General features: G+C 40.5%; 1 protein-coding gene across 1 annotated transcript; it reads right to left on the bottom strand.

Moving 5' to 3' along the window:
* Nucleotides 1–1,612: 1,612 nt before the first annotated feature.
* Nucleotides 1,613–4,893, bottom strand: LOC135092538 (glutamate receptor 4-like). The gene is made up of 2 exons (XM_063991136.1): nt 2,619–4,893; nt 1,613–2,022 (listed from the first exon to the last, which is right to left on the bottom strand). Exons 1-2 carry the CDS (start codon nt 2,803–2,805, stop codon nt 1,775–1,777), a joined length of 435 nt encoding a protein of 144 aa, XP_063847206.1. The 5' UTR covers nt 2,806–4,893; the 3' UTR covers nt 1,613–1,774.
* Nucleotides 4,894–12,661: the final 7,768 nt, after the last annotated feature.

The following is a 12,661-nucleotide window of genomic DNA, read 5'->3' as shown; positions in this document are numbered from 1 at the left end:
GTGCGCAATGATTTAACCTGCTCTCGTGCCCACGCTCTTGAATCTTCTGAGTTTTCCACCATCTGGCTACGACTACAGAGTCACTCTCATACTAAATTTATCTGTGCTGTATACCTCTCACCTAACTCCTCTGATTATAAGAAATTCTTTAACTACTTAACTTCCAAAGTGGAGCACATTCTGACCCTCTTCCCTTTTGCAGAGATCTCCATTCTTGGAGACTTCAATGTTCACCACCAGCTTTGGCTTTCCTCTCCCTTCACTGACCATCCTGGTGAACTAGCCTACAACTTTGCTATCCTCCATGACCTAGAGCAATTGGTGCAACACCCTACTCGTATTCCTGACTGTCTTGGAGATACACCCAACATTCTTGACCTTTTCCCCCAGCCTCAGCCCCAGCCCCAGCCTTTTCATCCCAGCCTCTCCCAGTGCATCCTAGCCTCTCCCAGTCCATCCCAGCCTCTCTCAGTGCATTCCAGCCTCTCCCAGTCCATCCCAGCCTCTCCCAGTCCATCCCAGCCTCTCTCAGTGCATTCCAGCCTCTCCCAGTCCATCCCAGCCTCTCCCAGTCCATCCCAGCCTCTCCCAGTGCATCCTAGACTCTCCCAGTCCATCCCAGCCTCTCCCAGTCCATCCCAGCCTCTCCCAGTGCATTTCAGCCTCTCCCAGTCCATCCCAGCCTCTCTCAGTGCATTCCAGCCTCTCCCAGTCCATCCCAGCCTCTCCCAGTGCATCCTAGCTTCTCCCAGTCCATCCCAGCCTCTCTCAGTGCATTCCAGCCTCTCCCAGTCCATCCCAGCCTCTCCCAGTCCGTCCCAGCCTCTCTCAGTGCATTCCAGCCTCTCCCAGTCCATCCCAGCCTCTCCCAGTGATAATAAAGCAATTTGGATTTAAGAGAGGGAGATTGTGTGTTACAAACTTACTGAGTTACACTTAGATCTATAGAAAACTGTTATCAAATGGCATATAACATTTTATGTTATATGCCATAATTTATTATGGCATATAACAGATTATTATTACAGATGCCATTTCTTAAAGAAATGGCATCTGTTTTTTTTTTTTTTTTTTTTTATTATTCTCTTTCTCTCTCTCCCTCCCTAAGGCAGTGCTCCTCTTACAAAGGAAAAATAAATAATTAAATAAGATAATTAATTTACAAATCAAGGGCTGGATTTGTGTCTGTGGAGGCCTGTGAGCAGCCTGAGTGTGGAGGCCATCTACCTGAAATATTTATATTAATATTTTTGTATCTGTATTCCATGCAGTTTTTAATACATATAATATATTATAGTGAAAGGAACATATTTATTTAGTGTAAATGAAACAAGTGGTTATTTTGATAGTAATAAAAAAAATATTTAGTTCATAGAAAACTAGTGTTTGATTAATTTAAGTTTCTTTCACTTACAGAATATTTATGTGGGAGACTCCTCAGATTGTGGAGACCCCAGATTGTGGAGGCTCCTGGGCAGCTGGTCTTTTTGTGGACTCCTAAATCTGGCACTGAACAAAATTCTCTCTCTCTCTCTCTCTCTCTCTCTCTCTCTCTCTCTCTCTCTCTCTCTCTCTCTCTCTCTCTCTCTCTCTCTCTCTCTCTCTCTCTCTCTCTCTCTCTCTCTCTCTCTCTCTCTCTCTCTCTCTCTCTCTCTCTCTCTCTCTCTCTCTCTCTCTCTCTCTCTCTCTCTCTCTCTCTCTCTCTCTCTCTCTCTCTCTCTCTCTCTCTCTCTCTCTCTCTCCTCAACTCTCAACCACTGGATGGTATATCAGTTCACACAGCAAGAAGCCAAGGACCCACCGAGGCTGTCACTTGGAAGAGGTCATTGTTGTTGCATCCAGCATCCCAGCCTGACTGCCTAGACAGGTCCCGCAGGTTGCTGAATGGCAGAGGTGCAGGCTGCTCCACAGCAAGATGTGAGACCAGTGTGGCAGAGTATGATGTGTACACAATGAGGGACACACTGTAGCCAACCCAGTAGATTACCCGTGCTGCAGTGCTGATTGGGTAGGTGTTGGAGCCTGCAGGAGGAAGAGGAGGAGGGAAAGATGCCATGAAAAGGCAATTTTAAGACATGGAGGATGATGCAAAGGCAATTTAAAATCTTTGAAAGTAACACATCTTTTTAAATTTAAAAATGTAGAAAAGACCATTTTAAAATGTTTCAGAGATGAAAATGCAATTTAAGAGTTTTTCTCATCATTTCTAAAAGATTTATATCTCATATCTTACTAAGAAAACTGTTGATATCATCATATGAAGAGAACTACTGATAAAATTAAATACATTACTTGATATCCATATCAGTCATATTAACACCACTTGCTTATATTGCTCATGCCAGAACTAATTCAAGTTAATATCAGCTCAATTATGAAAATACACCAGGTATCATGTAAAGTTTCCCAGTTTTAAATCTATCCTTTAATAACTGTCTTTCTGTATTCCCATCTTATCAAACATTAAACACCACTACCCTTGCATTCAACTTAGTCTCATACCCCAACAGGTCCTCACCCTGCTGTAGGAGGGCTGGCAACATGTACCAGCCGTCTTACCAAACACTAAATGCTCCAACACTTGAACTGACCAGTCTTACACCTCAACAGGTCCTCACCTTGTTGTAGGAGAGCTGACAACATGTACCAGCCAGCAGCAACTCCCATGCTAACAGGCTTCTCCCCCGTGGGTATGTAGCACCTCTGGAGTCGCTCGATGAAGAAGAGGATGCTGGCGAGGCCTGTCGTGTTAGCCGGGATGCGCCGGTACAGAGCTGTGTCCGTTGGGGTTGTGTAGGCAAGCATCTTCTTGGCAAGGTCCTCGTAGGTGGCCGCAAACAGTTTACGGCTGTGGGATGAGAACTTGTCTTGTGAATGTGACGTTGGGGTGAGTGTTAATCTGATTTTGTGTTACTATGTTCTGTGGGGAGTGGGTGTTAATGTGATTTTTTGTTAACTGAATGCTGTGTCTGACCTCCTGAGGTGTAGTATGGTGGGCCACAAGATTGTCCCTTTCCACTAGGGGCTGACAGATGATATTAAGAGTGTGAATGTGTGTGTGGTGCCTTGTTTGGGCCATTTTGTGTGTGATTGCCAGCCTGATGTATAGACAGCTAAATCGTTAATAATAATGAAGTTAAGAGTGTGAATGTGTGGTGATTTGTCTGCGGTGTCTTGGGGAGGATTGTTGGCCTGGTATATAGATAAATAGATTAGAATTTGGATTAACAGTGTCAATGTTGTATGTGAGTGTATAGTGTAGTGTCTGGGCCACCCTGTATAGGACTGCCAGCCTGGCATATAGATAGATCAATCTAATTATTTGACATTTCATATTCTGAACATTTTGCTGATCCAATTAATCTGTTAAGGGAGCACTTTGTTCAACATCTTTAAAATATTATTTGATCATCACCTGTATCTCTCACCTGATGATATAGATAGGCTGGGTGTAGGTAACAACTTTCAACCTCTCCTCAGTGATGGACAATTCAGAGACAGTGAGGTCAGCTTCCCCTGACTGCAGAGCTCCTACCGTGCCCGTCCACTCGTTGCTTGAGTTGTCCTTCAGTTTCCCGTAGGCATAACCTTCCAGTACATTGAAACTGACTCTGTACAAGAGAGAGAGTGGGAGAAAAAATAGTGTTGTGTATTGAGGGAAAGAAAATTTCTGTCTTGTCTTCTCTATTTAGGGAAAGAAAAGGAAAAGGGCAAGTAGTGTCATATGCATGGAGGAAAAGGAAAATTATTCTCATATGCACTGAGCAAAAAGGAAAAGTACTGTGATATGTACTAAGGGAAAGGCTGGGTGTACTGAAGGGAAGGAAAAATACTGTTGTCGTATTTATTGAGGAAAAGAAAGAAATACTGTCGTATGTACATTTTTTAATTGCTAGAAAGAAAAGTGAAATATACATTTATATGTATAGTTTATTTTTCATATCAGTCACAAGTATGGATGTTTGTTTCCCTTCTTTTTTTTCACATGTACAGCTACCTCCTCAAATAGCATGTATTTTCAAAATTTCAAGCTGCTGTGATGATGAAAAAAGCCTGAAAGAAAAATGACAAGGAACAAAAAGTAATGAGAATAAGTTTTGTGGCAACTATTCATTAGGTGTCACTTTTTCACTCCTCCACTTAGACCGGTACAGTTGAACGCAAAATGTGAAAACTTACGAGAAATTGTGTGCATCCCTTAGTGCAGTGACAATATCCCCCACAAAACCAGTGATATTTCTTTGACTGGAGGTTAGTTCAATAATTTTGAAGGCTGGGATTAATTTTAATGAGGGATGAGAGGGTGGAAGTGACTGGAGTATAGGTTAATAATTCTACCAGCTGGAAAGGATTTTGAGGGTCAGAGGAAAGTGATTGGATATTAGCTTGATAATCGTGCTTGGTGAGATTAATTTTAGTGAGAGACTAGATGGTGGGAGGATGATATTTAGAGGTTAGTTTGGTAATTTTGCCAGTTGGTATTAATTTTTAGTGAGGGATGAGGGTGTCAGAAGAATGTGACTGGAGGTTAGTTTAATAATTCTGAGGGTGGGAGGAAAGTAATAGGGGGTTAGTTTAATTTTGGTGATGGATGAGAGTGTGAGTGGAAAGTGTAGCTGACCACATAATTTATCAAATAGTACAAGCATGTACACATTCTTAATAATGTTCCATGTTAAGATATACTAAACATGAAGTTACTCCACAATATATGATGGTGTAAATTACGAATGGTTAAAGTCGAGACTTGTTTGATGATGGCCTGTTTGCTTGCTCCCCTTGGACGTGCGGCAAGTGCAGCAGCGTTCGACCGTTTCTCTAGGGGCAAGCGACACCTCCTGGTGGGGGACTTCAAATCTGCTGTCGCTGCCTTCGAGGTGTGTCTGTTGCTTAGGTGTGGTATGTGTTGCATGTTACCTAGTTGTGTTGTTTTCTGTGTTGTTAATTGTTTCATATCATAGTGAAAGTAAACACCAGGTTTAACTGACACTCCTTACCACTCCAGGAGGCAACAGAGTCCCTGGTGGAGCTGTGTGGGGAGCAGGCGCCCGAGTGTGGTGACGCGTACTGCCGCTGTGGCCGTGCATTGCTGGAGCTGGCACGCAAGGAGGCAGGGGTGCTGGGGCCAGATCTGGATGGTGCCAGTAGTCGTGTGTATTGCTTGGTTATTGTGTTAACGTGCTGGAGTGTGCACAGCCGGGAGTGTTTGGGGAATGAAAATAAAAGGAGTTATGGATGTTTAAAAATGCATCTTTTGAGAGCTGAGTATACAAGAAAGTTGCTGTGTTTGCGGGATGAGTAAACAATGAAGAAATGTTTTGAGGAACTGGGTGTGCAGAGGCACGAGTGTTTGGAGAATGAGAATACAGGAAGACAGGAGTGATTTAGGAATAAGTGTACAAGAAAGGAGTGTTTGAGTGACAATATATAAGGAAGAGGTGTTTTGAAAATGAGAGTACAAGGAATGAGCATTTTGGGAGTTAATATACAAGGAAGCAAGTATTTAAGGGACAAGTATACAAGATTATTTTCCTGTCATATGTCATTATACAATGTTTTTCTTTGTTATATACATCATTCCCTTTCACTTTTCATATCTTGTGTTCTCGTCATTCTGATGTAATGTTACAGATAGAGAATGTTTGGTGTCAAATTTTCACTAATTTCATATGTGTATAAACTTTCATTTCATTGACTTTTTTTTACTATTACTACTATATTTGCTTGCTTTTTAAACAAGTCTTTTCTTTCAGAGGAGGGAAGCACAGGGGAAGAGGAGGACGAGGAGGAAGAGAGTTAAGAGTCACAAGAGGAGGAGGAAGGTGGAAAGAAAGAGGAAGGAGAGGAGGAGGAGGAGGAGGAGGAAGATGGAGAAGGAAAGGAGAAAGATAAGAAGGAAGGAAATGCCGCAGAAGGAGAAGGTGAGTTGTTAATAAGGTTTTGTGTGACAAGTTTTCTGAAAATTTTATTTGTTTACATGAAGTTTGTTTTGTATATATTACTCTTAATATACTACTTCTCCCACCACATGCAATTTGTCTGTCTGCTGTTGTGGTTCTTTCATTTCTTGTTCCCTTTCCTGAATATACCATTTCCTTAGTTTCATATCTAGTACCCTCCAATAAAATTTCTGCTTCTCGGTCTCTGTACTTCTCTCGTTTTTTTTGCTTGGCTTCATTCCTCAGATCCTTCTCTTTTTCCCTTTCTTCCAAGTTCATATCTCTTTTTTACCCAAATATTCTTGTATTCTGAATTTTCAGCCAGCTTCCCAGTTCTCACTAGGATCTACTTTACTGTAACTTGGGATCTCATTCTCACTTTTAATGGTCTTTTACCTCCTTCACTATATTTTCCAATTCTATATGCTTCTTCCACTTCTCATTCCAGTCCCTGTTCTTCACCTTGGACCATTGTAATAATTTTCCTTACCAACTCCTCTCTCTCTCTCTCTCTCTCTCTCTCTCTCTCTCTCTCTCTCTCTCTCTCTCTCTCTCTCTCTCTCTCTCTCTCTCTCTCTCTCTCTCTCTCTCTCTCTCTCTCTCTCTCTCTCTCTCTCTTATTCCCTTTTCTTCCTTTCTTCCTTCCCTCCTATCTTTGTTTCTCCCTCCTCCTCCTCCTCCTCCTCCTCCTCCTCCTCCTCCTCCTCCTCCTCCTCCTCCTCCTTTTCCTCCTCCTCCTCCTCCTCCTCCTCCTCCTCCTCCTCCTCCTCCTCCTTCATTCTACCTAACAAGAAATAATGGATTCAAGATTATACCCAAACGTTTTAAATCCCACAAGGCCAAACATTTTTTCTTTAATCGTATAGTAAATATATGGAGTAAACTTCCTGCAGAAATTGTGAACAATATTGAAATTGTGAAAGCAATATTATTGAATCAGTTCATCCTAAACATTTGCACTTTGTTTTTCCACAGAGCAATAAGAAATTAGAATTGACAGAGAAACCAGACAAGGGACTGCATTTGAAGAAGCACAAGAACCAAGAAATTACATCATTCAATGAAATGACAACATAATCTAAAGTAAGAATTTACATAGCTTTCATTTTGGTTTACATTCTGAAAGGTAACAGTAACATGGATATGTTTTTATATTGAAATCTTTCTCTGATTGCATACAAATGGTACCAATCAACAAATAATAATGTAATACTTAGAAGCTGGGAATTCAAATCACTGGTAGATAAAATGAACCACCATTCTAGAGTGTACATAACTAAGGAATTAATATACTGGTTAACTGTCACACCAGCATGAACAGAATAACAACAATTGTTGAGTAGAGTCTGTAGGAGGCAGGGAAGGAGGCATGTAGTCAGTTTTAGAGAGCAGTTATTATGAAATCAGCTGTAGAATATTCCTAAGATGCAATACTACTGGAGTCTGTCAGCTTGAAGACAGTTTATTAAAGAAGGGAAGTTCATGAGATATAAAGCCTTTGATTATTCAGTTTCATTTCCAAAGTAACATTTATTTATTGGTGTGTTGCTTCCTGTAAATAGTAAAGCCTTGACAGCACTGCATCTCTCACACCACGCTGTAACTGTTGAGAGAACCCTAACCCTTAGAGAGAGGAGGAGGGAATCCTTGGTTTATGTTCAGTAAAGCCCTGTATTCTTGTCATGGCAATGTAGAATGGAGGCGTCATTGGTTTATGTTCAGTAAAGCCCTGTATTCTTGTCATGGCAATGTAGAATGGAGGCGTCCTTGGTTTATGTTCAGTAAAGCCCCGTATTCTTGTCATGGCAATGTAGAATGGAGGCGTCCTTGGTTTATGTTCAGTAAAGCCCTGTATTCTTGTCATGGCAATGTAGAATGGAGGCGTCCTTGGTTTATGTTCAGTAAAGCCCCGTATTCTTGTCATGGCAATGTAGAATGGAGGCGTCCTTGGTTTATGTTCAGTAAAGCCCTGTATTCTTGTCATGGCAATGTAGAATGGAGACGTCATTGGTCACATACTGTTCTAATGTAATCTAATGTAATCTAATGGAATCATGAAGGTGTAAAAATGCAGGATATGGATGGGATGCTACATCATCAGCTTTTGTCATTAAGGGTGGTAAAGTGAAAGATTTGTTAATCACTTTGGTCTTTAGTTGATGCTTCTGGTGAGGCTTTCCTGTTTAAACTTGGCATAATATATATAAAATGATGTGGCATGTTAAACAAGTTAACTTACTGCCTTCTTGTGTCTTTCACAGATAGAAATCAAAAACGTCACAAGACAGAATAGTGAGCTGCATGCACTTATCACAGAGTATAAAGTCACTCCCTCAGAGGAAAAAGACAAGGATGGCATGTCTTCATGTGAGAACTCAGAAGCTAAATGTGAGCTACCATCCACATGAATATATATTTGTATATCAAACTGACATTCTCCTTGGAGGGAGGCTTTCCAAAGTGCACACACACACACACACACACACACACACACACACACATCTCTGCATCAGGACTCAACAGCCAGACTGATAAACAATTACTTCACCCAAGATGATCAGCTGATAGGATTAGCTGTGGATGAGCCTCCTGTGGTGACTAGGAGTACAAAAGCCAGCAGCTAATTTTGGGAGCTGCCAGTCATCATGGTCCTGGTGTCTGAGGTGCTGCTTTTGCATTTTCCCAGTCATGGGATGAGGCTACATCACATTTATTCATTCACAGTTGCTCTTAGTTATCTCTGTTACAAGTTAAAATTTTTCCTGGCTCCACAGACATTTCTGGTGCATCTAACCCTCTCTCCATTGCCCTTCTATTTCCCTTAGTCTTATACCCACTTCTTACATTACGTCTAATTACTTCCATTGGTCATTCTTGTCTGGCCCTCTGTTGCATCAATTTTTCACCTCCAGGTACAGATACCAAGGGGAAATTGCTGGGTCAAGTGGCTACACTGACATCTGAGGTTAGCAGGTTGGAGAGTGAGTGCAGCAGTCTTCAGGTTCAGCTAGACTGTGAGAGGGATAAGTATAACAAACTGCTGGGAGAATCTCTTGCTCATGAAAAGTTGTCTGAAGATGTCATAACTGAACCAAAAGGTAAGAAAGTTTATATTCTCTAATAATAAAGCAAATAATTTTTCCTCACTGTTGCTCAATTTTTTGAATTAATAACAAAATAAAAGCATTGTTATTGGATTTGTTTATTGAGGCTGTATTAAGAAAAGTTGAGAGAAACAAACTTATTGTTTTATCAGGAGAAACAACAGGATTGGGAGGAACTGAGCTTTAACAGAAGCTGCAACAACTGCAGGAGGCTCACAGGGTCCTGGAGAGCAGGTTAACTTGCAGCATGAAGGAGGTGGCTGAGCTGAGTGACAGGAAGTAGCAGCTTGAGCATGCTGTAGTGCATGAGGAGACAGAGTCCATCGGTGAGTGCATGTTTTTTGCTCATTTGAATCATCTGTAAAAGTGAAGTGGAGGAAGTGTTTACTGTTTACTGTATGCCATTTCCTTGGTCTTTTAATGAAGAATTTTATCCTTCTTCAGGTGACTACATCACCATCTACCAGTTGCAGCGAGGAGTGATGAAGCAACAAGCTCGAGAACGCGAGTTAGACCTTGCCAGCCTCCATCATGAATGAGAGGAAATGAAGCAAAACCACTCTGCAGGTTAGTGCTCTCTTTTGCATCTCACACACTTCTTATTCATGTCATGGCAGATTAGTGATTTCTGCTGCATCTCACACACTTCTTATTCAATTGCTGGCAGGTTAGTGATCTCTGCTGCATCTCACACACTTCTTATTCAATTGCTGGCAGGTTAGTGATCTCTGCTGCATCTCAAACGGTTCTTATTCAGGTGTTGACCAAAGTACTAAGCCTTCATATCATTACCTTGCTCTGTGATGGAGGCTACACCATCTGGCATCTAGCTGAGATTTAATGTTGCAGTAAAGCTTCCATATGAGTTCATGTAGAGCAAAATGTTTTCAAATGCCAGGGAAGTAGTGTAATGTAACCTTCCAGAGAAATCTATCCCTCATTTATTAGTTAACAGGAGTGTTTAATGTACTTAATGTGATTAGCCAGGATCAAGGGTCAACTTCTTCACTGACCATTTACTCTCAGGTGATGTATCTGTCCTCCATGAGTCACCAGAGACACATAAGGTGTTGTAAGTGAAATTTCATCTATTAGATTTATTCAAAATGTGAATTAACACAGTTGTTTCCTGCAGGATTTGATATCAAAGCTGGTGCAGGAAAAGGAAGCAGATCATGACCTTCAGCAGCTCGAGAAGATAAGCAGCGTCCTTATATATATGTTATATAAATATGTTCCTTTCACTATAATATATTATATGTATTAAAAACTGCATGGAATACTACTGTATTCCATGCACTTTGTATTCCATGTATTCCAGCCACTCAGTCTCCTACTGAGTGGCTGGGGTTTTCCAAAAGTGAGGGTTGGTGTTCTATACCATACCATGTGCCCTGTTTGTATTCCTTCTCTATCCTCTGTATTATATTCTATGTAAAGATGGTGCTGGGGTGGGATCTACTTCTTATTCCCTAAAAGTGATGAGGAGTGACACTGGGCAGCATTACTTTGCTCCTTTGAGATGGCTGGGTTCCTGTGGATGAGTGGGCCATGCTGTGCTTTGTCAAGGATGGTGTTTGGTATTGTGATGACTCTTGCCACAATCAAGTGTCTCCCACAGAGTAGTGGAGTACCTATGTATGGTGTTGACCCAAGCTGTCCAGGTCTCATCCAATGCCTTAATATGATTTAGATGATCAAAATGGTTTAACTCACCATTTAATCAGCTGACTGATTTGAATGGAGAAGTATGTAATGTGTTGTAGCCTAACCATCCCTGCCAGCATGGTCAGACTCTTGGTAGTAACCTGAAATGCTCCTAGGTAGTGAGTATCATTGCACATAATGATCTTTACTTTGTCAGTAATTCAATGATACTGAATATTACTCTACTGGATTTTGCTCAGCACTGCTTGGTAACTTTTGGCCATAATCCCAGGTCTGGAATGATATGAAGCCATGTTTTTACATTCCATATGAGACAGGCAAGCACTATGCTTTGCCTGACTGATACCTGTACTTTGCATTTATGACCCCAGGTAGTTCATCACTCTCTCTCTCTCTCTCTCTCTCTCTCTCTCTCTCTCTCTCTCTCTCTCTCTCTCTCTCTCTCTCTCTCTCTCTCTCTCTCTCTCTCTCTCTCTCTCTCTCTCTCTCTCTCTCTCTCTCTCTCTCTCTCTCTCTCTCTGTTTGGAATTATACTGTATATTAGGAAATATCATTAAAGAGTGTGTGTGTAAAAAGTGTTTGCATTATTGTGCATTTGATGTTGGTTTCATGATTTATAAAGATTGCTATTTTTAATAAAGTTATTGAAATTGTTATTGAGTGTTTGTATTGAACTCATTAGCTTTGTAATAGTGTGCGTCTCATCATGCATTCATTAATGATGTAGAGTGGAAATGTCCACTCCTATCATGCATAATATCAATGCATTATTGGTTTATGTTGTTATTTGTGTATAAATTGTAAAGTTATGCCAGTCTATTTTAGTACAAACTAAATATCAGCTGGAAGAGAGGACAGGTAATGGCACACTAAAACACAGGAAGGGACAATGATATAACCATCCAATTTAACAATACACAGAGGAAGAAGAATGAGAAAGCAATAAAAATGGATTATTTAATGGATGATTAATAGACCCTCATTTGTAATGTTATTTCAGGCAAGAATATTAAAAGAGACAGCTGGCTTGCCCTTTGTACTTGTTCAGCTTGCCCTTAGCACTTGTTCATACATGACAGAATGAGAGATCTATGGGTGGGGGTGACACCTGGAAATGGGTATGATTCATGAAGGGATTCATTGATTGGTTGACTGACTGATTAAGAAAAAAAAACGTAGCAGTGGAGGGTGGGGGGGGGGGAAGGCGCCCCCAACTTTCCAGTCATATATGGCGTGGAAGGGACAATACCAGCAAAGAAAAATATGAGAAAATGCATAATTTACTACAAAACCCAAAATGCGAAATAAAACCTTGCCAAATTGAACCTTCCCACGAAGGTAATGAATGGAGTTTTGATGCAATGAGCCACAGTTACTTAAAACACTCAACAAATATAACACCTGCCAAAAAAATAAAATAAATAAATAAAATCAATAAATAAATAAAGATAAAAACGCGAGAAAACCTTTAAATTATCACAACGCGAAATATACACACACGCTAAACTGGATGCGTCATTAATTAATATCCCCCCAATAGTTTATAGCCCCTCCCCTATTCATTGCTCCCCCCCCCCCCTCCCTGCCTTGAGGAACACCTTCACTTATGGCCTGCTGTTGGGTCAGATTTGAGCCATTTTAACCTCGAATTACATACAATACATACATACATATCGTTCTCTTGCAATAATTATAATAGTCTTCCTGGCTTAATTTTTGTTTATTCATTATTCCTTATGTATTTATTAATTATTTGTCATTTGTCTAATTCCTTGTTTTATTTAGCCTCGGTATTTAACTAAGCATTTTTTTTTTTTTTCACTTTCTGACTGTGGCCCTTGCAATGAATGGCTTAATTGTTTATTTACTGTTCCTTACGTGTTTATTGATTATATGTGAGTTATTTATTTGATATTCATGATTTTTTTTTTAACTTCGTATTTCTTTATA

Source organism: Scylla paramamosain, chromosome 40 (genome assembly GCF_035594125.1).
Source record: "Scylla paramamosain isolate STU-SP2022 chromosome 40, ASM3559412v1, whole genome shotgun sequence".
NCBI lineage: Eukaryota > Metazoa > Arthropoda > Malacostraca > Decapoda > Portunidae > Scylla > Scylla paramamosain.
This window is presented reverse-complemented; position numbering and strand designations above follow the sequence as displayed.